Below are 27,762 nucleotides of genomic sequence, written 5' to 3'. Positions count from 1 at the left end.
CCACGAAAGAATTGAACGGAAGGACGTGACCGAGATCTCAACTTAGAGATAGAACGTATGATCAGACATTGCCTAACAGACAATAGTATATAGTACTATATTGATAGTAATGTTTCACTAAAGAATTTCCATTTTCGGAAGGTTACTATTTATGAAAAGTTTCCACTTATAGTAATTTTCCAATTTTAAAAAGTTCGGGTTAATCTTTAGCAAGACGTTGTATAACTTTACTCAAACTTCGTTACTATCAAATAAGTCAGGAATGACCAGATGTAACCGGGGGCCCAGGACTCTTGACCAGAATTTAAGTCATGGCATTCGAGATCCACAAGCTTACCCATAAATGGCAACCTAGACATCATTCACTTACGACCGTGAGTAACGATGAAGTTCACATGAATTGTACATTATCTTTGATTAACCTTCACTTTAGGTTTATATGTTATTATATATGTTATATTATATTTATTAATGTATTAACAATTTGATTATCTTATATTATATACTATAAGTTATTATTATTAAATTAGTATAGTTATAAAATAAGTGTTTATTAATAATGTATTGTTATTAACTTACATTATCAGCATTATACTTTATTATATAGTATACTTAGTTATTAACCGTAAGTTATAATAATAATATTAATTTAGTATATGTAATATACTTATGTTAATCGAAAATCATACTAATATATGTTAATTCGAATATTAATTTAAATATTATATTTATAATTTTTATAAACTTAGTTAATTATACAATTCAGTAGGATATTTTATAAAAATAATTTTTCAAGTTTTTGTATTTATTTCCCACTTTTCTTTATATATATACTCGGTTTATATTAATCAAATTTAATTAGGTAATAAATATTAAAACGAAATAAATAAATAATTTTATATTTTTTACAGGTTCTATATTATGTAAAAATGTTATAAAAATTATTAAATCAAATTTTATATCAAAACATTATTTATTTAATGTTTTCTAATTATTTAACCATTGTAATCGGCCTATAATTAAATAAATAGAAACAATAATTTAAAATTAATTTTTATATTTTTTTAAAGTATCTAGTGATGCTACTAATCATATAAAAATTTTATAAAAATATTTAATACATGTTTGTATTTATTTTGTATTTTCTTTATTATTTCTTTCGGTTTAGAATAATGCAAAAGTAAATTCTTTTTAAATACTAATCTTCCCATTTATTTAAGTTTTATAATTTTCGCTTGTTTATAAAAGTATAATAATCTCAAAAAAAAATTATAATTATTTTTATTACTGTTTAATATTTTATTACGAATTTTATATTGTTTTTATGTTTAAATACTACATAATTCATATTTAATTATAAATAATATTCCATAAATTATCAAAATTATTTTTATACATCATAATACTTATAATACTAATTATAACATGTAAAAATAATTTATATATATTAAATTTGAATTTTTAAAGAATATACAAAAAAATAAAAGCAATTCGATAAAAAATATAGAAAATACCTCAAGTACTTTCTCAAGTTTGTGAGAGAGTTTTTCCAAAGATTTGATACAAGTTTTTATGAAATGGAAGTGGGTATTTATAGGAAAAAAATGGTTGGTGAAAAGAAAAAATATAAATAAAATAAAGGTGCCAATTTTGACAAAAAATAAAAATATGTTAAAAATGTTTTTAATAAGTTTTTGTTTTTGAAAATATTTAGTCAAAATTCATAGGCTCATTATTTAATTTATAAAAAAATCTCTTTTTTTAATAAGCTAAAAATATATATATAATGATTAAAATAACTTATCATTTAATTAATAATTATGTTTCATATAGTTTTAAATATAATACGCATTAATATTAATATTAACTAAAGTTATTTTATATAATTAGTGTAAACTTTAGTTAACAAAAAGTGTCGACTAAAAATAAATATTTGATCAATGTCAAATTTAATTATATATTACGTATGGATAACAACCCTATAGTCAAATTAGTCAATTCAGGTATGGAAATATGAGAGTTGTTATACTGTGGTTTTATATTGAACTAAAATTTATGAATCTAAACAGAAAAAGTATAAGTTTATAGTCAAAAATATAAGTTACATGTCATTTTTGTAAGAGGTGGTCATTTCAGTCGAAAGAACGACGTCTTGATGACCATTTTGAAAAACATACTTTCACTTTGAGTTTAACCATGATTTTTGGATATAGTTTCATGTTCATAAGAAAAATTATTTTCCCAGAAGAACAACTTTTAAATCAAAGGTTATCATAGTTTTTAATTATCTAACCCAAAACAGCCCCCGGTTTCACTACGACGGCGTATGTCCGGTTTTACGGTGTTCTTCGTGTGTTCAGGTTTAAAATCATTAAGTTAGCATATCATATAGATATAGAACATGTGTTTAGTTGATTTTAAAAGTTAAGTTAGAAGGATTAACTTTGTTTGCGAACAAGTTTAGAATTAACTAAACTATGTTCTAGTGATTACAAGTTTAAATCTTCAAATAAGATAGTTATATATATATGAATCGAATGATGTTATGAATATCATTACTACCTCAAATTTAGTAGGTAAATCTACTAGAAGTGACAAGAAATGATCTAGCTTCAAAGGATCTTGGATGGCTTGAAAGTTCTCGAAGTAGAATCATGACACAAAAACAAATTCAAGTAAGATTTTCTACTCGAATTAAGATAGTTATAGTTATAGAAATTGAATCAAAGTTTGAATATGAGTATTACCTTGTATTAGAATGATAACCTACTATAAGTAACAAGGGTTCCTTGAACTTATATGATTACTTGGAATGGATTAGAAAGCTTGGAAGTAAACTTGCAAACTTGGAAGTGTTCTTGATTTTATTAAACTATAACTTATAGGATTTATGAAAAACACTTAGAACTTGAAGATAGAACTTGAGAGAGATCAATTAGATGAAGAAAATTGAAGAATGAAAGTGTTTGTATGTGTTTTTGGTCGTGACTCATGGATTAGATATAAAGGATGTGTAAGTTTGTTTTCTTGTAAATAATTCATGAATAATTTATAATATTTTATGTAATTTTGTGAGATATTTCATGCTAGTTGCCAAATGATGGTTCCCACATGTTTGATGACTCATTAAGGGCTGCTAAGAGCTGATCATTTAAGTGTATATACCAATAGTATGTACATTTAGGAGCTAGGTATTGTACGAGTACGAATACGGTTGCATACGAGTAGAATTGTCAATGAAAATGAATGAGAATGCAATTGTAAGCATTTTTGTTAAGTAGAAGTACTTTGATATGTGTCATAAAGTCTTTCAAAAGTGTACTAATACATCTTAATACACTATATGTATATGCGTTTTAACTGAGTCGTTAAGTCATCGTTAGTTGTTACATGTAAGTGTTCTTTCGAAACCTTTAAGTTAACGATTTCGTTAAATGTAATTAATCCCATTGTTATTGTATTTAATGAGTTGTTAAATTGTTACATTATCATGATAAAATGATGTACTAATATATCTTAATATGATATATAAATATTAAGACGTTATTACAACGATAATCGTTACGTATAGATATCGTTTTTAATTTCTTAAGTTAGTAGTCTTGTTTTATGTATAAGGTTCATTGTTAATATACATAATGAGATACTTTAATTATCATTTCATCATGTTAAACATATATATATGTTCATAATGAGATACTTTAATTATCATTTCATCATGTTAAACATATATATATATATATGTTCATATATATAATATCATGTCATATATAATATCATGTCATATACAAGTTATAACACAAAAACAGTTTCAATTAATCAAGTCTTAACAAGTTTGATTGCTTAACATGTTGGAAACATTTATTCATGTAAATATTAATCTCATATAATATATAATCATGGAAAAGTTCGGGTCACTACACGTCGCGGCCTATCCTAGGCGCGACGCGGCCTAGAGTGTGAACAAGGGTCGAGCTAACTTCTATTTTAGACTTTGCCTTGGAGGCGCGGCGCGGCTATCCCTGGCACGGCGCGGCTTCGTCTGCGAGGAAGTTTCCAAAATCGAGTTTTCTTGTTCCCAAACTATTTCTTTGTTTAGTTTTGCCTATTTAAGCATCTTATTGTAACTCATACATGTATCCACGAAATTTATCAATAAAGAACTCTCTTTGGTGGTCGAGGATTAAAGTAATCATTCGTGATTACATATAACCTCGTTAAATTCTCTTGTCTTTATCGTTTTTTGCTAGTTTCTTCGTATACATCAACTATTTTCGTTTATTGAAAGTGGGTTTGATAACCTAGGGTTATCAAGTCTTGTTAGGGCTCACGTACTTCATTCCTAACAAGAGGTATCAGAGCTTCGGTTCGGTTTCACGAGAACAATGGCGGAAAAGAGTGATATGAAGATTGATAAGTTTGATGGGAATGATTTTAGCTTTTGGAAGATGCAAATTGAAGATGGGCTCTATCAAAAGAAGCTTTATCAACCGTTGAAGGGTGTTAAACTGGAAGAGATAACTCAAGGCGAGTGGGAGTTGTTGGATAGGAAAGCCCTAGGAGTTGTTCGAATTTCTCTGGCCAAGAACGTTGCTTATAACATCAGGGTGAAACCACAATGGCGGGATTGGTTGCGGCTTTATCTAACATGTATGAAAATCCATCCGCTTTGAATAAAGTTTTCTTCATTGCCCGATAGTTGGGCCGGTATGGTTATGGCAGTTAGTGGTTCAACCGGAACTACTAAGTTAACTTTTGAAAGAATCTGAGATTTGATTCTTAGCGAAGGTATTCGTAGGAAAGATTCGAATGGAAGTACGGGTTCGGTTCTTAGTGTTAGTCGGGGAAGAGCTAGGTCAAGAAGTCTGTCAAAGTGCAAGAACGTGGTGTGTTAGAATTGTCAACAAGTTGGTCACTATAATTCAAAGTGCCCGAGTTTTAAGTCGGGTGGAAGCGTATCGACTGTGGTGATCGAAGATGCGTTGATGTGTCAAAAAGAGGTTCTTGACGAATCTTGGGTTTTAGATTCTTGGGTTTTAGATTCGGGTGCCTCGTATCATGTTACCCATACATGAACGAGATGGTGAACTTCAAGGAATACTCCAGTAAGGTTCGAATTGCGAATGGGAGTATACTTGATATTGCGGTAATTGGTGATCTCGTGGTTAGACACTTGAATTATGCTTGGATCTTGAGGAATGTGCAGTTCGTTCCAAAGCTCAAGAGTCAGTTGATTTCGGTTGGGCAAGTGGATGACAATAATTGTCTTGTCCTATTTGGAGATCAAAAGTGGGTAGTGTTTAAGGGAGATTATGTGGTTGCTCGCGGATTTAAAAGGGGAACCATGTATATGGTTGAAGTTCCTAAAGAGGAATGACTAGGTGATTTTGTGGATGTCAAAAGTCCCAGCATGCTAATGCTTTCTGTAATTTTTGAGTGATCTTGTTTGAGTGGGAGCTTAAAGGAAGTTGAAGCTAGTGAAAATTCGGGTCGAATTGGGTACACTAGAGCTTACGATACTTCGGGTAGATCTTCTCCAATGACAACCTTGTTGTGGTCGACCGAGGAAGATGAACAAGAGGTTTTCTTAAGAGTCATGGTTAATGATACATCCGTACAATGGGAGTTGGCTTGGGATGGAAAATCGGGTTTGTCAAAAGACGTGCGCACGTATGCGGTCGGTATTCCAATGGTGAAAGCAAAGGCGGTTATGTGGAAGATCAAGGATGTGATTGCGTTCTCACACGGCTGCCTTGATGGTGTTATCCACATGTTTGATCTACTGGCGGGTTTATTCTTTGTTGGAAAGTTGAATCGGGTGGATGATATTGTGTACGGGTGGATCGCTTGGGCGATGGGGTTAATTGGGTTGGGTCGGACTCAAACGACCCGTTATCTCCAAAACTAAGGAGGTATGTGTCATAGCCAAAGAGAGGGTCTTGTTTCCCAAGCTAGTAACAAATGGATAGAATTATAGCTCAACGGTATTTTTTGGTGTCGAAAGACTTCACCTGTTCGAAGGTTATCTAATGAAGTGCGGCGTGATCCGAGTGCAAATCCGGTGGTATCAAAAGGAGGTATAATTAGCGGGTCAAGTTGTTATTGTGGGATGATGATGTTGATGATGTCAGGTTAAGATGTATGTTGTTTAATGTCTCTTCGAGTGTGAGATTGTTGCTGTGCGAAGTGAGTTAAACAAGAATTCGGCTCAACACACAAGGCGTAACGCGGCCTATCCTAGGCGCAACACGGCCTAGAGTGTGAACAAGGGTCGAGCTAAAGGAAAACTTCTGTTTTATATTTTGCCTTGGAGGCGCGGCGCGGCTATCCGTGGCACCGCGCGGCTTCGTCTGCGAGGAAGTTTCCAAAATCGAGTTTTCTTGTTCCCAAAGCTATTTCTTTGTTTAGTTTTGCCTATTTAAGCATCTTATTGTAACCCATACATGTATCCACGAAATTTATCAATAAAGAACTCTCTTTGGTGGCCGAGGATTAAAGTAATCATTCGTGATTACATATAACCTTGTTAAATTCTCTTGTCTTTATCGTTTTTTGCTAGTTTCTTCGCATACATCAACTATTTTCGTTTATTGTAAGTGGGTTTGATAACCTAGGGTTATCAAGTCTTGTTAGGGTTCACGTGCTTTATTCCTAACAACTTACAATGATGCCTAAACATAAATAAATAATATCTTAATTAATAAGTATGTCATCTTAAGAGATAAACATGAAGGTAACTTTTATACCTGCTAACATGTACTTCAAAGATGAAGTTCTCTGTAGGATATCTTTAATATTCAGGCACTCACAAATATAAAGTTGTTGAAGGTGAGTGATGTGTTGTAAGACCTCTGAAATAGATTTCACATCCTTAAAACTACTTATTTCTAGAGTAGTTAGAGATGGTGGAAGAAGAAAAGATGTTGACGAAGTATTCATCGCATCTCTTTCTATTCCAAATGAAGTCACTCCTGAATTTTAATGAAGTCACTCCTGAATTTTCACCAAATAAATGTAATTCAACAAGTGAGGACGGGTAATTCTGCAACCCCCACTCGGACATTGGCTTCTTTAACTCTCCTATTTATAGCTTTCTTAGATTAGGAGGCCACAATCCACTTGGAAAAGTATCGTCCATGGTTGGACATATTACTATCTCCATCTTCTCTAAAGACTTGAGATTTTGCAAATGCTTATGAGGAATTGACTTTAGATCCACACAATTCCAAATATTAAGAACTTTGAGAGAGGAAAGAAGCTGATTGAATGTTGTTGACAAGGAAAATGATGTCATTGATAAATATCCTATGATCTCCAAATTCTCAACAGTATTGGAGCAATTATAACCTCCAATGAATCACAACCAAAAAAACTCACCTTTCTAAGGACAGGTTTCGTGTTGCTAGTTTCAACATCTACCTCTTCTTCTCCCATTGACACTAAATTGCTAAAATTACCAACTTTAAGAAACTTAAGAGAGGATGGAATCTCACGAAATGTTGTTGAAAATGTCAATGACTTTATTGAACAACAATTAAATATCTTCAAGCTCTCAACAATACATGGGCAATTGTAACTCTCCAATGAATCACACCCAAAAAGAAAAACATAGCTAATGACAGATTTCGTTTTGCTACATGCATCATTATCTTCATTTAGCGGTATTAATCCAATTGACACCTCGACTAGTTTTGGACAATCCTTTATATGAATTTCACGAAGATGAGGAAATGATTCAGTAGTTTTGTCATCATCAAAAGTTGACAATATCTCCAAGCCATCTATATCAGAAACTTCCAAGTATTCTAATGAAGGAAATACAATACCATGAGAATGTTTAAGATATCTACACACTTTTACTCTAAGCTCGGCTAACTTATCAAATGAGGGACTGACAAACCAGCTAGGAAATTTCACATCCCCATAGTTCAAAATGTTCAGTTTTTTCAACTTAGTAGCAGGTCTTAGCCTACAAAATACCTCATATTCGATCAACGAATTCCGTGAAGCATCAAATTCATCACCCCATTCCATATCCAAATTAACAATGCCCTTCTTTTTTTGTAAGTTAGCATCATTTGCTTGTTGTGGATTTTTCACTCTTTCCAATCCTTTAATGGAAAGTTAACCTTGAAGATTCAATAGGCTTTTAAGGTCGAATACCTTGAAACCATTAGCTTCTTCGATAATAACCTTGGACAGAGTTTGTAGACTCGTTAAACTACCTATCCCTAAGGGTGTCATCCTCAACAATGGATTATTACTCATGTCTAGATGTCGCAAATTTATTAACTTTACAAAACTGACTGGCAACATACATAACTCCTTACAACCATGAACCAACAAGCTTTGTAGATTATCGAGGTCACTGACCTCTTCTAGTACTTGTTTGATGTTTGTTCTTAAAAATTTGAGGTACCACAAATGCTTGAGAACACCAACTGATCGTGGTACATTTGTGATTGAATGTCGAGTAAGCTTAACACCCTTAGGAACTGTAATCGGGGAAGTATCTCCATAAGAACAATGTCCAATGTATTGATGTACGACGAACGATCTGACACATGTAAGAATGTTCGCAAGCGTGCTGATCTGTATAGTTTCTTGAGCTTTCGATATTTTGTACCTCGTTGAGGTAAAAATGAAAAGTGACGGAACTTATCAAAATCTTTGTTTCTAAAATCTACACCCCTCTTATTATCCAACATAAAGAAGAATTCTCCCGCAACACTTTTGGCCAAGTCATTCATTAAGTCATGCATGTTGTATACCGATTTGTGACACGTTGAATGCTGAAAAATTGACCTTGACTGTAGCTCTTCAAAGTACTGACAACCTAAACTCTCTGATGTTTAAAGCTAAGGGGTATAAAATACTATTAAATTTTACAAGGAAATACTATTAAATACGATACAATTTTACTCAAGATATTTATTTATTTATTGAATGGATATACCTAAACCTTGCTACAACACTATAGGCAGTGTACCTAATCGTAGAGTAGTGTAGTTTTTAGTAAGTCCGGTTCGTTCCACAGGGAAAATCTTTTTCACAAAGCTTAACGCTATATTAGCTTAAATTTATAAAAATACAAATATATATATATATATATATATAAGTAATATTATTATTATAAAGGGGGGTTTTTACCGTTTAATGACCGGTTTGTCGATTTTAAAACTTTAGTCGCAGTTAAAACAAAATGTAAAATATTAAATAAATAAAAGACTTAATTTAAAGCGTAAAGTAAATAACGATAATGAAATTGCGATAAATAAAAGTGCGATAAAATAAACTTGCGATAATTAAAAAGTACGATAATTAAAAGTGCAATTAAATACAATAACAATAAATAAAAGTGCGATAATTAGAAGTGCAATTAAATATAAAATAAAGGAAATTAAATATGAAATAAAAGAATTATGCTTATTTAAACTTCCGTAATCATGATGTTTGACGTGTTGATTTTAGTTTTATGCCCATGGGTTAATTGTTCTTTGTCCTGGATTATTTAATATGTCCATACGGATTTATCCATAATAGTCCATCAGTCATAAATATAAAGAGCGAAAGCCTTCGTCAAATTATTCTTATTCCCGAAGTCAAATATTCCAACTAATTGGGGATTCGAATTGTAACAAGGTTTTAATACTTTGTTTAATGAATACACCAGGTTATCGACTGCGTGTAAACCAAGGTTTTACTACTTTGTTAACAATTACACCAATTACCCTTGAATGTAATTCACCCCTGTTTCAACAAGTCTATTAACTATTAATCCAGTTCCGTGTCCGGTAAAATGAATAATTATTGGTATTTATAGATATCCCGCCCACCGTACCCAGTCAAGCGTATGTGGTTATATATAAATACATCGAATTATAAGTTTGTTTATTAAATTAACAAGGTATTGTTTAGTTAATATAAAATCCATTAATAGCCCATAGTCTAATTTCCACAAGTGTCGTTCTTTTGTCCAAACCCCAATTATGGTACAAAGCCCAATTACCCAATTTTAGTAATTAGCCCAACATCATGATTACTTCGGATTAAATAAGCATAATAATAACTTAGCTACGAGACATTAATGTAAAAAGGTTGAACATAACTTACAATGATTAAAAATAGCGTAGCGTTACACGGACAGAATTTTGACTTACACCCTTACAACATTCGCTAACATACCGTTATTATTAGAATTAAAATTAAAATTAAAATTAAAATATAAATATAAATATATACTACGTATATAGATAGAGAGATTGATATTATGTTATTTTGATCGATCAAACTGCGTTTGCATTTATAGGCAGATTCATTTTTTGGGGCTCCGCGAGTCGCGGCCCATTTGGTCTTCGAACTCCGCAAGTCGCGGAGTTCCATTTTACAGCTCACTCAACTTTGGCTCTTTGTTTGCCGACGATTATATAAATAAATATAATATATAAATAATTTTAGTAATTATTTAAATATTATATTATATTTATGTCCATAGTTGACTTGTAATTTTTAGTCCGTTGCGTCGAACGTTGAGAGTTGACTCTGGTCCCGGTTCCGGATTTTCGAACGTCCTTGCGAATAATTTAATATCTTGTACTTTTGCGTTTTGAATCTTGTACTCTTGTAATTTAGAGACGTTTCTTATCAATAATTGAAACCTCATTGATTGTATTTTGTACTTTTGAGCTTTTTGGTCGTTTGCATCTTCAATTCGTCGAATCTATCTTTTGTCTTCACCTTTTATTATTTAAACGAATATCACTAGTAAATAGAACAATTGCAACTAAAAGCTTGTCTTTCTTGAGGAATAATGCTATGAAATATATGTTCGTTTTTAGCATTATCAAATATTCCCACACTTGAGCGTTGCTTGTCCTCAAGCAATATAGTCTTGTAATACTAGAATCACTTCTTTATTCTTCACACTTTGTACATTAGTGATTTCTTTACGGCGGTATAAACAATGGTAGTAACGATGTGGTTTACAGTCCCACATGACTATAAAAATTTAGATCCTTTAAGAAATTGGATCTTTATGAAAACACTTGATCTTTTGAAAATTAAATCTAGTTTTTACCCTAGATAAGTTTGGTGGGTTTCAGATTTGAAAACTTTAGCTCAAAACTTGTGGTTTTGTGTCACCCACTTGCTAACCTTGTATTGGGAAAGCAACACGTCCAGTATACTTGCTCCGAATATTACCTTTCGATAAACTACCGTCCGGTTGTAAAGGAAAGCATTGAACAAGCAACTGTTAAGGCAATGTTCCCTGACATGCTTTTAATTATGGTCTATAACGTGTCAGACGCAATTACTATCCTTGGTAGGAGCAATAGTAAAGCTCTCCCTTATGATTTTTCCGTCTGGCACAAGGTCCTGTCTTTGACCATGCTATGCAACCACCGTTCTTACGGTTGACACCCGATTTGGTTCAGGTGACCTAATGAATTCCAGATGAATTCCTAGGATTTTACGTTCAATGGTAATGAACGTATTGAAAATGGGTATTCAGAAAACAAATCGGTTTATAATTTGATCAAAATATTTTCTCGTTCAAGCTCGAGTTTAGATAACATTGAATTCCATGAGTTTGAATTTCTCAATCTTTAAGGTCAATCTCTAAGATTGAGTAATATCAGTCTTAAAAGCTGATTTTTGATCTTTAAGGAGATTATCCTTTCTGGGGATCTGATTCATTAGTCTTATCCAGCTAATTTGCACAGTGCCCCCCCATTTTACGAGATTAATCCTTCTCATGGTTAGGATAAATCTGACCACTTGGCGACCCTGTTTTATGCTGAGGTCCGTGGATTTCCTGCTGATTTTAGTGATGACTTTTCTAGATTTTTCGTCAACCTACAGCTGGTCTGGACGACAACTTCCTGACCTAAATCAAGAAGCGCGTTTCTTTTTTGGAAGACTTTACTTCTTTTTAATGATGGAATTGATTCATCGTGTAGATCCATCTCTTCTTTTCTTTCATCGGGTAAAACAGTTTAGTTTAGTCCAAAGCAAAAGTATTTTCAGTTATTTGTTACAGAAATATGTGACATATGTTTAAAATATCTTGGTAAATTTTCCCACACTTGGCTTTTATTTTCCTTTTTATTGTCCTCTATTCCATTTTAAATGAATTTTAACATTTTGGTTTGTTTCTCAATTTATGTCCTTTCCGAGGTAACAATAATTTCGGTGTTAAAACCTAGTTTTATCGTTCATAAATATGTATAAACATTATTTTGAGTTCATTTAATTGAAAATTTTTAAAAATTTTACTAGAATTGGGTAGTCAGTATATAAGACTAGGGATGTTCTTTATTATCAGAGAGTACTAGGTTCTAATACAACTACTACTTTACTAGTATTTCTAATGGTAACCAAGTGTATAAAGTAAAAATTTTATAATCCGAAAGAATTTAACCCCTTCCCACACTTAAGATCTTGCAATGCCCTCATTTGCAAAAAATCAGTAACAATTTAAATTATTGAGGGTGATTTGTGTGAAAATGATTAAATTTTACCAAAGTTTCCAAACATATTGGCATTTGTTTGCTGAATGATAAATGGTGCATATCATTTGTTCATTCCGTCTTGTTGTTATATCACATTTATTTTGCATCTTGTCGTCAAAATTAGTTGCTTTTGCTGAACTTAATGCCAGTCTTTGAAAATGCGTTGTTTTACCCTGTTGTGTACATAAGATAAACTGCAAACATATATACATATTTTTGAAGTTTGGTATATTACCCCACATTCAAACATTATTAAAATCTAAAAATAAAAATTTGTAAATTATAAAAACTAATACAATTCCAACATAAGTATTAAATGTATCAACATTACAAATTATAAAATAAATAAAACTAAGTAGACTAGGGATGATACTGATACCAGTAGGGGTTCCATGCATAACCATATGTGTTATAAAATGCTTCGGCTGGGTTATACGTAGGATACGGTGGTTGGATCTCTATAGACCAGGGAGGAAATACGGGCGATGGAGTAGGAATATAGTTTCTACCTACATGTTGGCAATGAGCTATGATTTGGTTTTGATGAACTTGCCAATCTTCAAATGCTCGATGTCTAGCATTTTCATACTCTTGTGAAGCTATAAACCTTTGCATTTGTGTCATTTCATTTCCTCCTCCCATATTACCTGGCTGTTGGTTTCTCTCAACCTGTGGATGTCTACCATGGTACTGTACTGCGGCGTTATTTCGCCTCTTCAAAACCTTCGCACCATGGTATACATTTAAACCTATTGTATCGCGGGGTTCTGGTTCTTCGACTAATAATCCCCCCTGACTTATATCCACACCGAGATATTCAGCAATCAAAGTAATAAATATACCTCCTCTTATTATGCTATGCGGTCTCATCCCCCTAACCATAGCTGATAAATAATAACCCACACAATAAGTTATACTTACAGCGCTTTGTGGGTCTCGAATACACATGTGGTAAAACAAATCCTGTTCATTTACCTTTTCCTTATTCTTACCTCGTTGTGTAATCGAATTGGCTAAAAACCTATGAATTACTCTTAACTCTGCTCTATCTATATTCAAATAAGAGTAATTTCCCCCTTTAAATCGGTGATGGCTAGTCATTTGACTCCATACACCATGCGTATCAAAATTTTCATCAATTTTCCTACCGTTCAATATCAACCCTCTACAATCGGCAGATGCTAACTCCTCAGGCGTATATATACGTAAGGCCTGAGCCATGTCTAGTAAAGACATGTGGCGCATCGAACCTCCTAACAAAAATCTAATAAAAGATCGATCGGTTAAACTAACTACCCGATCATTTATTTCTATACTACATAATAATTCTTCACACCATACTTTATATACAGGTCTACGCATGTTGAATAAACGTACCCAATCGTTAAAAGTAGAATTACCATACCTCTGTGTAAGTAATTCCCTAATTGGCCCGGCTAATTCTACAGCTTCTAACGATGCCCATTCTATTACCATAGGTACTTCAACAGCTTTAGAATGAAGAGTATGCAAACCCCTTTGGTATTTTGGATAATCTATCCAACGTCTGTCAAATCTCAAGTTCGGGTGCAAATCTTCAAAGTGCATATCTGAAAATGTCATGACTGGATGAGGTATATCTTGTTTATAATAGCTATCAACATCCTGTTGTTCCGCATTCTCAGGAGGAGCATTGCGAGCTTGGGATGAAGATTCACCCCTTTCAGTCGTTTTTCTTGAGTAATTCCTTGATAGCATCCTTCTCAACATGATTTTAGTAAAAGATTTGATGAAAAACGGCCAAAAATTGCGAATTTCGTGTGTGTTTTTCGGGTGTTTTTCGTAGTTTGGAGTGTGGTTGTGGGTGGACTGATCAGTTCTTTACGTTTTTATTTTTTTCTGTAATTTGGTCTCTCCGCGAGTCGCGGTGATTTTGTTCTTCAAACTCCGCGAGTCGCGGCGTTTTTTTTTTTTTAATAAGCTTTAACTTATAAAACAAATATAAAATAAATTTAAAATTTTGTTTTCCTTTGTTTTAGGATGAGGTCGTTTCGGATCGATGTCTTAGTCCGTCCCTCGACAAAATTTTAAAATTTGTCTTTTTCAAGCGATTGTTTTAAAAGCTTAGATTTTTGGGTTTTTTTTTATAATGTTTTTGGCATACTTTAATTCAATAAGTTTAAAAATAATGATAATAAAAGTTCTCGTCCCTCCCTCGGGTAAAGCAATTTCGATTCAAAGACCTAGTCTTCAACTTACGACGAATTTTAAAAATCATATTTTTAACTTAGCGAAATAAAGTAAATTTTTGTTTTTAAATTCACACCAAACTTAAATTTAAAATGCATAAAATTAAAAATTCACACCAAACTTAATTAAAAATTCATATTATAAATTCACACCAAACATATATTTAATTTTGTTGTTATACATACAAACTTATATTAAAAATATTAATTTTTCAAATATTTACAATTTTAAATATATTAATTTTAAAAAGTTTACAATATTAAATTAATATTTATATATTAATTTTAAAAATATGGTAAAAATAAAATTAAAAATCTTTTTGGCTTTTATCCCACTTTAATCAATCAAATATTATCAAAAATATACGCCCATCTTTTCGGTAAAGTAATTTCGGTTCCATGACCTAATTTAACTCATGACGAATTTTTGAAATATTTTGGGTTGATTGATTAAAGATATTTATACCTTAAGAATAAACGTTAAATTTCGCAGTGATGTAATAAATTTTTAAATGATATCAATAATTTCGGTCGCCAAACCTAATTTCATCGAATACCAATTTAATACTTTATAGTGAACAAATTAGCGTTTATTATCAAAAGGTTAAAAATAAAAATAAAAAAATAAAAAACTGTACAGACTTACCTGTGAGATAGTATTCTTAGTTATATGATCTATCCCATTCATAAGATAGTCGGTTTAATTGATTTTTCATAGCTACATATGCGTAACCTCGAGCATTCAGTGTTTTTTCTTCTAAACATATGAACGGTCCGTCTCTGCATAAAGTAACAAATTCGGTATTTGAATAGGTTTGATTATTTGAACATTTACCTCCACGTGACCATTTTCCGCATTTGTGACATCTTTCAAGGTGTCGTGCTCTTCTTTTCGCTGCAGATTTTGATTTTCCTTTACCAAATTGTAACTTATTATCTTCGCATCTGGATTCTTTTCTTACTCCGTCCAATCTTTCTCTGATTACTGATACTATTTCACTCGGAAGTGTGTCATTATTACGTTTAGTGATCAAAGCGTGTAGCATTAGACCATGGTTTAGTTCACAGGCAGTCTTCATTTCCTAAAAAAATAAAAATTCAGAATGGGGGGAGAAGACTAGTTCTTTAGGGTCTGCTAGGGAAAGACCATTCGGGTTCCATTTTCGAGAACTACACGAAAACAGAAAATCTAACTCTAACAGAAATACATATTATCCTTTAAAAGACTTAATTCTCCCCACACTTAGTTAGCTGTGGTATCGAAATTGTGATTAACTTCATTGTCAACTTCCATTGGACTATCTATGTAATGTTTAACTCTGTGACCATTAACTTTAAATTCAATTCCATTTGAATTTATTAATTCTATCGTTCCGTATGGGAAAACTCTTTTGACTATGAATGGTCCAGACCATCTTGATTTCAATTTTCCAGGAAATAGCTTGAATCGTGAATTGAAAAGAAGAACTCTGTCTCCTTCTTTAAATTCTTTTGAACTTCTGATTCTTTTATCATGCCATTTCTTCGTTCTTTCTTTATAGATTAACGAATTTTCGTATGCTTCATGTCTTAATTCTTCTAATTCATTTAGTTGGCTTAATCGTAGACGTCCAGCTTCATGTAAATCAAGATTACATGTCTTCAAAGCCCAAAATGCTTTGTGTTCAATTTCTACTGGAAGATGACATGCTTTTCCATAAATAAGTCTAAAAGGTGTGGTTCCAATTGGAGTTTTGTAGGCTGTTCTAAAAGCCCAGAGTGCATCCTCCAATTTAATGGACCATTCCTTCGGATTTGATCCTACAGTTTTTTCTAGAATACGTTTTAAAGCTCGGTTGGTATTTTCAACTTGTCCACTTATTTGTGGATGATTTGCGGTGGAGATTTTATGAGTTACTCCATATCTTTTGAGAACTTTCTCAAGTTGATTATTACAAAAATGAGTTCCCCGATCACTTATTAAAGCTTTCGGTGTTCCAAACCTTGCAAAAAGACGTTTTAAAAAGTTGACTACAACTCGTGCATCGTTAGTTGGGAGAGCTTGTGATTCCGCCCATTTAGATACATAATCAATGGCTACGAGAATATAGAGATTATTATGAGATTTTAGAAATGGACCCATAAAGTCAATACCCCAAATGTCAAATACTTCACATACTTGAATGACATTTTGTGGCATTTCATCATGTTGACTTATTTTTCCGGCCCTTTGACAAGCATCACAGGATTTGCAAAGAAGGTGTGCGTCTTTGTAAATTGTAGGCCAATAGAATCCAGCATCATAAACTTTTCTTGCTGTTAGTGAGGCCTATAATGCCCTCCTGTTGATCCTGTGTGACAATGGTTTAAAATTTTACTAGCTTCATCTCCGAATATATATCGGCATATTATTTAATCTGGATAACTTTTAAACAGATGTGGATCTTCCCAGAAATAGTGTTTTATATCACTAAAGAATTTATTTCATTTTTTGGTACGATAATCCTTTTTCAAGGAATCCACATACTAAGTAGTTTGCATAGTCTGCAAACCATGGTATTTCATTATAATCTATCTTCAATAGATATTCATCAGGAAAGTTGTCTTGTATGGCCGATTCATTTAGAACTTCTAATTCAGGATTTTCAAGACGAGAAAGATGATCAGCGGCGAGATTTTCTGCTCCTCTTTTATCTCGGATTTCCATATCGAATTATTGTAAGAGTAAGATCCAACGAATTAATATTGGTTTGGCATCTTGTTTCAAAAATAGGTATCTAAGAGCAGAATGGTCGGTATAGACCACCGTTTTTGCTAGAACGAGATATGAACGAAATTTGTCAAAAGCGAAGACAATAGCAAGGAGTTCTTTTTCAGTAGTTGTGTAATTCGTTTGTGCTCCTTATAACGTCTTACTAGCATAATATATAAGTTGAAATTGTTTTTCAATCCTTTGTCCTAAAACGGCTCCCATTGCAAAATCACTTGCATCGCACATTAATTCAAACGGTAGATTCCAATTTGGTGTTATCATGATCGGCGCATTAGTGAGTTTCTCTTTAAGAATATTAAAAGATTTGATACATTCATCTGAAAAGATGAATGGAGCATCCTTTTCTAGGAGTTTATTCATAGGAGTGGCAATTTTAGAAAAGTCTTTTATGAAACGTCGGTAAAAACCGGCATGCCCTAGAAAATTCCTAACTCCTCTAACATTGGTGGGATGTGGAAGTTTAGCAATTACATCTACTTTAGCTCTATCCACTTCAATTCCTTCTTTTGAAATTTTATGTCCAAGAACGATGCCTTCTTTAACCATGAAATGGCATTTCTCCCAATTAAGTACTAGATTTGATTGTTCGCATCTAATAAGCATTCATTCCAGATTAACTAGACATGATTCAAATGTATCACCGAAGACTGAAAAGTCATCCATGAAAACTTCCATGCATTCTTCTATCATGTCATGAAAAATCGCCATCATGCACCTTTGAAAGGTTGCAGGGGCATTGCAAAGTCCAAATGGCATGCGTTTGTAAGCAAAAGTACCATAAGGGCACGTGAATGTGGTTTTCTCTTGATCTTCGGGTGCTATTGGAATTTGAAAATATCCGAAAAAACCATCAAGAAAACAATAGTAACTATTTCCGGCTAATCTTTCCAACATTTGATCAATGAAAGGTAAGGGAAAGTGATCTTTTCTGGTGGCGTCATTTAATTTTCTATAATCAATACACACACGCCATCCTGTTACAGTCCTAGTAGGAATAAGCTCATTTTTCTCATTTGTGATAACAGTCATGCCACCCTTCTTAGGCACGCATTGAACTGGGCTTACCCATGGACTATCAGAAATTGGATAAATTAAACCTGCATCTTGCAGTTTAATTATTTCTTTTTTAACAACATCTTGCATATTAGGATTTAGTCTTCGTTGACGTTGCACATACGTTTTATGACCTTCTTCCATAAGGATTTTATGTGTGCAAACGAAGGACTTATTCCTTTAATATCATGAATCTTCCATGCAATGGCTGGTTTATGAGCTTTCAACACAGAAATGAGTTATGATTTCTCATTTTTAGTAAGAGAAGACGATATTATTACAGGTAATTCAGATTCACCATGTAAATAAGCGTATCCAAATGGTTTGGAAGTGGCTTTAGCGCTAATGTCGGTGGTTCTTCTATCGATGATTTGTATCGATATCTGTCTTCTTCTTTTAGCATTTGAATTTCTTCTGTTGTTGGTTCGTAATCATTAGCCATAAGTGTGGCTAACATTTCAGTTTATCAATTGGTTCAGTTCCTTTTCCTAAAGAACATTCTCTTGTTCCTTGTAATTCTGGAAATTCTTCTAACAATTTTGCATGTGAATCTATAGTTTGAATATAATAACATGTATCATCTGCAGATTGCTGTTGTTGCATTGCTCTATCAACTGAAAAGGTAACACTCTCGTCCTCTATACTTAGGGTCAATTTCTTACCGAACACGTCTATCATTGCTTTAGCCGTGTTTAAGAATGGTCTTCCTAATATGAGAGGAACTTGAGAATCTTCTTCCATGTCCAGAACAACAAAATCTACTGGAAATACTAAAGTACCAACTTTAACTAGCATATTCTCCATTATCCCTCTAGGATATTTTATTGATCTATCGGCTAGTTGTATACTTATTCTTGTTGGTTTCAATTCTCCAAGGTCTAGTTTAGCGTATAGTGAATACGGCATTAAATTTATACTAGCACCTAAGTCTGCCAATGCTTCTATTGAACTAAGACTACCCAGAAAATATGGAATTGTGAAACTTCCTAGATCAAATAGTTTTTCTGGTATCTTATTCAACAGCACTGCTGAACAATTAGCATTCATAGTAACGGCCGAGAGTTCTTCCATTTTCTTTCTATTCGTGATCAGATCTTTCAAGAATTTAGCATATCTAGGCATTCCTGAAATCACATCAATGAAAGGAAGATTGACATTTATTTGTTTAAACATATCCAAGAATTTGGATTGCTCGGCTTCAAGTTTCTCTTTCTTCATTTTACTCGGGTAAGGAAGTGGTGGTTGGTATGGTTTAACATAAGGTTTATCCTTAACTGTGTTATCTTCATTAACCTTTTCAACTACCGGTTCTTTTTCCTTATCTTGTTTAGGTTGTGGTTCTTGTGGAGTAGGAATAGCTTCATCAGAAGTTACAGGTATTTCAGGTGGTTTAAGTGTTGTACCACTTCTTGTGGTAATGGCTTTAGCTGTTTCATTCCGGGAGTTTGCATTTGTATCACTAGGTAAACTTCTCGATTTTCTTTCACCTATTAACCTTGCTAGGTTACTTACTTCTTGTTCCAAGTTTTGAATAGAAGCTTGTTGATTTCTAAATGCTTGAGCATTTTGTTCATTGGTTTGTTTCTGAGATGTGAAAAACTGCGTTTGAGTTTCAACTAGCTTCGTCATCATATCTTCTAAATTCGGCTTTTTATCATCGGTTTGTGGTGGTTTGTTTTGAAAATTAGGTCTTTGCTGATTGTAAGTATTATTGGATACTTGTTGATTGTTAGGACCTTGTTGGTTGTTGTATGAAATATTTCGATTATAATTCGGGTTTTGATTATAAATAGGTCTTGGCAATTGATAATTATTCTGATAATTATTTCTAGGCCTTTGGTTTAGATATGAAACATTCTCTCTTTGTTCCATTGTTAATTCAATACTGAGACAATCTTTTGTCAAATGTGGTCCTCCACACTACTCACAACTAATTCGTATTGAGTGGATATCTTTAGTCATCTTTTCCATTCGTCTCTCGACAGCATCTATCTTTGCAGAAATGGAATCTAAGTCATGGCTAGAATCGGCTCTAGCTGCTTTAGATGATCTAACGATATCTTTTTTTTGGTGCCACTCATGTGAGTGGGAAGCAGTGTTATCAATAATTTTGTAAGCATCAGTTTCGGTTTTCTTCATAATGGAACCACCAGCTGCTATATCGATGTCTTTCCTTGTAGTGATGTCGCATCCTTGGTAGAATATTTGTGCTATTTGACAGGTGTCTAAACCATGTTGCGGACATCCTCTTAATAATTTTCCAAATCTTGTCCACGCCTCATATAGAGTTTCATTCGGTTTCTGTGTGAACGTAACAATTTCTCCTTGAAGTCTTACGGCTTTAGATGCCGGAAAGAATTGTTTAAGAAATTTTTCAACTAAAACGTCCCATGTATCAATCGCCCCTTCAGGTAACGATTCCAACAAATCTTTGGCTTCTCCCTTTAAAGTCCGGGGAAATAACATGAGATATATCTGTTCATCCTCCACTTCTCTTATTTTAAATAGTGTGCAGATCCTATTAAAGGTACGAAGATGTTCATTTGGATCTTCCTTCGGCGCACCACTAAATTGGCATTGATTAGTCACCATATGTAGAATTTGTCCTTTGATTTCATAATCTGGCGCATTAATGTCTGGATGAGTAATTGCGTGACCTTGTCCAGTGCGTTTAGCTCTCATTCGGTCTTCCATACTTAAAGGTTCCAGATTCTCCATAATTGAATTTGTTGAATCTGAATCACTAGAAGATTCTGATTTAATGGTTCGTTCCTCAACAATCTCTGTTTGAATGATTGGTGGTTCCGGAGGAAAAATTAATGGTTCAGGATCTACGAATCGTCCCTGAATATTCTCCGGATTCTCAATTGTGAGGTCGGGTTCAAAAAATGGATTATCGGAAATTTGAACTGGAGTACTTGGTCGACTGGATGACGATTCTAAAGGAAAATCAACGGCGGTAATATTTGCTAGATGTCTTGATCTAGTTACAGGTGGTGAACGTACAAAAGGTGGTGAACGTCTTGCTCGGTGCATTCACTGAATATCCTATTAGTTTTTAAAAGGAAAGAAAAATTATATAAGTTATCCAATTAATAGACTTTTCTGATTTTGTCCACGTTTCGAATAGCCAAAAGATGCAGCAGAGGGGCAGGATTCGTTTGGTCTCAATATAATTGAGGACTGTTTGGCTCCAATAACCCGGTCCACGTACAAATCCAACTATTACTACGAACCAGAAAATTTTGATGTTTATCAATTTAACCACTTAAAATAAATTTTCGTAATTTTAAGAAATTTAGATAAGAAGTAGAAAAAAAATCTATGTCCTAAAACTAGAATAGCGAGAAATAAGAAAGAAAAAGAGTGCGTCGAAAAAGAAAAAGAAAATTGTTGAAAAATAAAAGGCGTCGAAAAATAAGAAATAAAAAGAGTGACTTATAAAACTTTAAAACACTTGCCTAACCCAACCTTATTACTACCACTAACTTAAAATTATAATCGCAAATTGAGATTACTAATTGGAATGATAATTGATACATAGGTAAAAGGTGTCTAAAAATATTAAAGCTTACAAGTAAAACTATATCCCAAATGGAAATAACTTAAAAAGGTACTAAAACTTAAAAAGACGTCGCAAAATTCTAAAGCACCTAGATCTTAGTCTAAAGAAAAAGCACTTAAGGGATTTTACGACAGAGCCTAAAAATCTAAAAATAACTATGGCAAAAACTATGTCTTAAAACTAAATACGAGCGAAAAATATAAAAGTTACGCTAAAAACAAATAAAAGGGACAAAATATAAAAATATACTAAAAGTTGTAAAAAGTACAATTTTTATAAAAATATTATTTTTATATTATTTATTTTATAAAATTATTAATTTAGTAATTTAAATAATCTAAATAAACTAAAATACAAATTAAATAAAAAGTAAAACTAAATAATATTAAAATCTAAACCTAATTAGGGTTTAAAATTAATTATAATTAATAATTATCCGTAATTAATGCGAATTAGGGCTTCTGTGTGGCCCGTGTCAGACGGCTCCGCGAGTCGCGGTGCCTCGTGGCTACAAACGCCGCAAGTCGCGGGGTTTGGAATTTCAGTTGACAGGCTGATTTAAATTCGACGTTTTACTTTTTTTTTATATTTTCTGTTTAAATATTTAAATAAAATATTTATAAAAACTAAATAAAAACTTATGTTTTAAAAACTAAAATAAAAATAGAAATACTTTATAATAAAAATCTTAAAACTAGATTTATATATTTATTTATTTATATTTTTTTTTTGGTTTTTAATTTTATGTTCTAAATAAACACAAAATATTTAAATAAAACTTATATTTTTATAAAATAAAAATAAAGAAACTTTATAAAACTTAAATATTTAACAAACTCTTAAAAATATTGTATTTTTGTTTTCTTTTTATATTTTCGAATATATTAAAACGTATTTTTACAAAAACGTATTTTTATAAAAGTAAACTAAAAATAAAAATCTTTTTTTTCGGTTTTTTTTATAATTAGCGTTGCGCTTCCGGCTTTTAAGCTAGATTGTCCCCGGCAGCGGCGCCAAAAATACTTGATGTTTAAAGCTAAGGGGTATAAAATACTATTAAATTTTACAAGGAAATACTATTAAATACGATACAATTTTACTCAAGATATTTATTTATTTATTGAATGGATATACCTAAACCTTGCTACAACACTATAGGCAGTTTACCTAATCGTAGAGTAGTGTAGTTTTTAGTAAGTCCGGTTCGTTCCACAGGGAAAATCTTTTTCACAAAGCTTAACGCTATATTAGCTTAAATTTATAAAAATACAAATATATATATATATATATATATATAAGTAATATTATTATTATAAAGGGGGGTTTTTACCGTTTAATGACCGGTTTGTCGATTTTAAAACTTTAGTCGCAGTTAAAACAAAATGTAAAATATTAAATAAATAAAAGACTTAATTTAAAGCGTAAAGTAAATAACGATAATGAAATTGCGATAAATAAAAGTGCGATAAAATAAACTTGCGATAATTAAAAAGTACGATAATTAAAAGTGCAATTAAATACAATAACAATAAATAAAAGTGCGATAATTAGAAGTGCAATTAAATATATAATAAAGGAAATTAAATATGAAATAAAAGAATTATGCTTATTTAAACTTCCGTAATCATGATGTTTGACGTGTTGATTTTAGTTTTATGCCCATGGGTTAATTGTTCTTTGTCCTGGATTATTTAATATGTCCATACGGATTTGTCCATAATAGTCCATCAGTCATAAAATATAAAGAGCGAAAGCCTTCGTCAAATTATTCTTATTCCCGAAGTCAAATATTGCAACTAATTGGGGATTCGAATTGTAACAAGGTTTTAATACTTTGTTTAATGAATACACCAGGTTATCGACTGCGTGTAAACCAAGGTTTTACTACTTTGTTAACAATTACACCAATTACCCTTGAATGTAATTCACCCCTGTTTCAACAAGTCTATTAACTATTAATCCAGTTCCGTGTCCGGTAAAATGAATAATTATTGGTATTTATAGATATCCCGCCCACCGTACCCAGTCAAGCGTATGTGGTTATATATAAATACGTCGAATTATAAGTTTGTATATTAAATTAACAAGGTATTGTTTAGTTAATATAAAACCCATTAATAGCCCATAGTCTAATTTCCACAAGTGTCGTTCTTTTGTCCAAACCCCAATTATGGTACAAAGCCCAATTACCCAATTTTAGTAATTAGCCCAACATCATGATTACTTCGGATTAAATAAGCATAATAATAACTTAGCTACGAGACATTAATGTAAAAAGGTTGAACATAACTTACAATGATTAAAAATAGCGTAGCGTTACACGGACAGAATTTTGACTTACACCCTTACAACATTCACTAACATACCCTTATTATTAGAATTAAAATTAAAATTAAAATTAAAATTAAAATATAAATATAAATATATACTACGTATATAGATAGAGAGATTGATATTATGTTATTTTGATCGATCAAACTGCGTTTGCTTTTATAGGCAGATTCATTTTTTGGGGCTCCGCGAGTCGCGGCCCATTTGGTCTTCGAACTCCGCAAGTCGCGGAGTTCCATTTTACAGCTCACTCAACTTTGGCTCTTTGTTTGCCGACGATTATATAAATAAATATAATATATAAATAATTTTAGTAATTATTTAAATATTATATTATATTTATGTGCATAGTTGACTTGTAATTTTTAGTCCGTTGCGTCGAGCATTGAGAGTTGACTCTGGTCCCGGTTCTGGATTTTCGAACGTCCTTGCGAATAATTTAATATCTTGTACTTTTGCGTTTTGAATCTTGTACTCTTGTAATTTTGAGACGTTTCTTATCAATAATTGGAACCTCATTGATTGTATTTTGTACTTTTGAGCTTTTTGGTCGTTTGCGTCTTCAATTCGTCGAATCTATCTTTTGTCTTCACCTTTTATTATTTAAACGAATATCACTTGTAAATAGAACAATTGCAACTAAAAGCTTGTCTTTCTTGAGGAATAATGCTATGAAATATATGTTCGTTTTTAGCATTATCACTCTCCATTGACATGCTGCCTTTATCTTGTTTAGGAAACCCATCTGCCATCCATAATAGGACTAGTTTATCCTTCTTGAACAAGTAGTCTTTTGGAAATAAAGAACAATACGCAAACAGTTGTTTGAGATGTTGAGGAAGATCATAGTAGCTCAACTTAAGAGCCGGAAGAATATCACTTTTGTTTTCTTTCCATATCTCACTTTTCAATAGATTTTCCCAATCAACCTTAACAATTTCTTTTCCTTTCAAGACCCTCCCAATCGCTATTAACACCAAGGGCAACCCCTTACATTTTTTAACGATCAATCGAGCAACTGATATTAGTGATGGATGCTTGTCAAAATTATGATCATCTAAGGAAGATTTAGCCAACAAAGATAGAACATCTTCTTCTGATAGAAGCTATAGATAATGACGTAGGGTGCTGTTCATCACCCTTGCAACGGTGGTCTTTCGTGTAGTAACTATAATTTTACTTCCCGGCGCCCCTTTAAGAGGTTTTTCAAGATTTGTCCACTTCTCGTGGTCTTCATTCCATACATCATCCAACACGAGTATGAACCTTTTATTTGTGAGTTTTTCTTTAAGGGATACATGAAGAAGATCTAGATTAGAAAATGTTTTCTCTTCCCCGGAAACAGCTTGATACATCGCTCTGCTAATAGCGAGTACATCAAACTCGTCTGAAACACAAACCCATGCTTTGAGTTCAAAGTGATCTCTTACTTTTTTGTTGTTGTACATAAGTTGTGCAAGAGTTGTTCTCCCTATCCCACCCAATCCAACAATAGACAACATTCTCACATTTTGATTACATGCTTCATCTCCCAACAACTTATTGAGCAATGCTTCTTGATCCACTTCTCGACCCAAAATGGTGGACCCCTCAACTAATGATGTTTCCTCTAGTCGTTTATCATTTCTATTTGATCTATGTTCACCTATAGCATTGATACATAGACCGAGATTATTTTTCCAGCTCGACAAGATCATTCAGTTTGACGGTGATCACATCTAGCATAAAACGTATCTTACGCCCACAAATCAAGTTTTAAGGAGACAAATTAGTACACCAAGTTGGAATGATCTTTTTCAATCCCTTACCAGGGCTTTTGCTGCCAGATGATATATCATTAAACTTTCTTTTCATAGTTTCGGTGGCCATATCATTGAGTACATCGTCTATATCATAGGCCAAATGATAAAGCTCTTGTAGCTACTGATAGTGTATCCCCCCGTCAAGATAAACGAAGCTCAGTTAACGGAGATATCGCGCCTAACGAGGATAGATGACATAATAATGGATCACAAGAACACATATGTCAAATACAAATCGAGGGCGGGATATCCTCAAACTCAAATAAAGGCGCCCAAATGATAAAATAAGAATGCTACCAAAGTAGAATCCCAATATTTAGAGTTGGTACGAAACCACTTCCGTTATACGAAGCAATAGTAACGAAGGAACGTGGTGATGAAGAGATCATGGTTACCAATGGACAAGAACTTCTCCTAAAGTCACATGATCACCTAGACTGAAGGAGAGAAGTAAGCGGTTGACCAAACTCGCTTCTACTAACATCCAAATGACAAAAGAGGAATGTTGTAGGGTAGCTTTCTTAAGCCAGTAGGAGTTGCAGTTGGCCGAAGTGAAAGTCCCCTTTGTCTTATCAGAGATAGCCTCGAAGACTGAATCTACCTAGAAAGCTGGTGATAGAGCTATTGCCTAACCCTATAAAAACGAGAACATGATCTCTGGAGAAGGCATTCACTCTAAGTTACAATTACTCATATACAATACTCTCAATGAGTTACCTTCGTATCTTAGTGGCGTAAAGTACGATACCTTCATACTACCTTCGGGGAATCGCCAACAAGCATACATTCATTATCATATCCTGTTATATTACCCATTCAGTGATCAGACCTCAATATCCTTATTTCTTCAATAAGGGTTGCCAAGAATTGTACAAACAATTGGCGCCATCCGTGGGACTCCACTTCAATATTCACTTTGTTTGAGAAAAATACAAGATCATGGCAGAATCTGATCACCCACCACCCGGTTTCTCTTTACCATCTGAGGTAGACCAGCATGAAACTAGGACACGAACGCCTATCACTCCTGCTATGCCAATAACCACAGATCGGAGTGATTCTGGACCACCGCCGTTAATCGACAAAACTTTCATACTCAACAACTATGATAACATACGTACCGTTATCAAAAAGTTACGAGAAGAGGGGAAATTACTTAGTCGGTGAACCCTCACATATGATAGCGAGGACGTTGACGAAGATATAGAAATGGAGGCGAGGCTAGCAAGAAGTCTCCCTCTTACCAGCTAGCCCTAGATCTTACAACTGGCTATCCCTCCGAACATCACTTTTCAGCCGGTGCCTTCGTAACCAGCTCATTCAATGATCACCACCAGTGTCCCGTTGAACAACACTGGAGGGCCAGTTACGCAGCAATATACCTTCGGGAGTCCGTTTCCTGTTGTTCCACAAAACATGCCTAACACCATCACGGTCCTACCGGCCACATGATTTATTCCCGTGGTAACTAATCAAAACGCTTCGTTGCTTATGGGGTCGCAAATATGGAACGGAGGTA

At 33.1% G+C, this 27,762-nt stretch overlaps 1 protein-coding gene across 1 annotated transcript; it reads right to left on the bottom strand.

Annotated features, from left to right (window-relative positions):
- Window positions 1-7,305: 7,305 nt before the first annotated feature.
- On the bottom strand, window positions 7,306-26,310 carry LOC139875688 (putative disease resistance RPP13-like protein 1). The gene is made up of 5 exons (XM_071863001.1): window positions 26,250-26,310; window positions 25,622-26,086; window positions 25,145-25,537; window positions 8,226-8,495; window positions 7,306-8,111 (listed from the first exon to the last, which is right to left on the bottom strand). The coding sequence occupies exons 1-5, from the start codon at window positions 26,308-26,310 to the stop codon at window positions 7,306-7,308; spliced, it is 1,995 nt and encodes a 664-aa protein (XP_071719102.1).
- Window positions 26,311-27,762: the final 1,452 nt, after the last annotated feature.

Source organism: Rutidosis leptorrhynchoides, chromosome 11, assembly GCF_046630445.1.
Source record: "Rutidosis leptorrhynchoides isolate AG116_Rl617_1_P2 chromosome 11, CSIRO_AGI_Rlap_v1, whole genome shotgun sequence".
In the NCBI taxonomy this organism is placed as follows: Eukaryota; Viridiplantae; Streptophyta; class Magnoliopsida; order Asterales; family Asteraceae; genus Rutidosis; species Rutidosis leptorrhynchoides.
Note: the sequence above shows the minus strand (reverse complement) of the source record. Positions and strands in the feature narration are given on the sequence as shown.

What these genes read in the sequence shown, in the direction of transcription:
- LOC139875688 (XM_071863001.1), bottom strand. Translation starts at nt 26,310, where the DNA reads ATGGCCACCGAAACTATGAAAAGAAAGTTTAATGATATATCATCTGGC. An exon ending in ATCTGGCAGCAAAAGCCCTG is followed by an intron (nt 26,087 to 26,249) that starts GTAAGGGATTGA and finishes TCAATGCTATAG; the next exon opens with GTGAACATAGATCAAATAGA. An exon ending in TCTTAAAGGGGCGCCGGGAA is followed by an intron (nt 25,538 to 25,621) that starts GTAAAATTATAG and finishes AGCTTCTATCAG; the next exon opens with AAGAAGATGTTCTATCTTTG.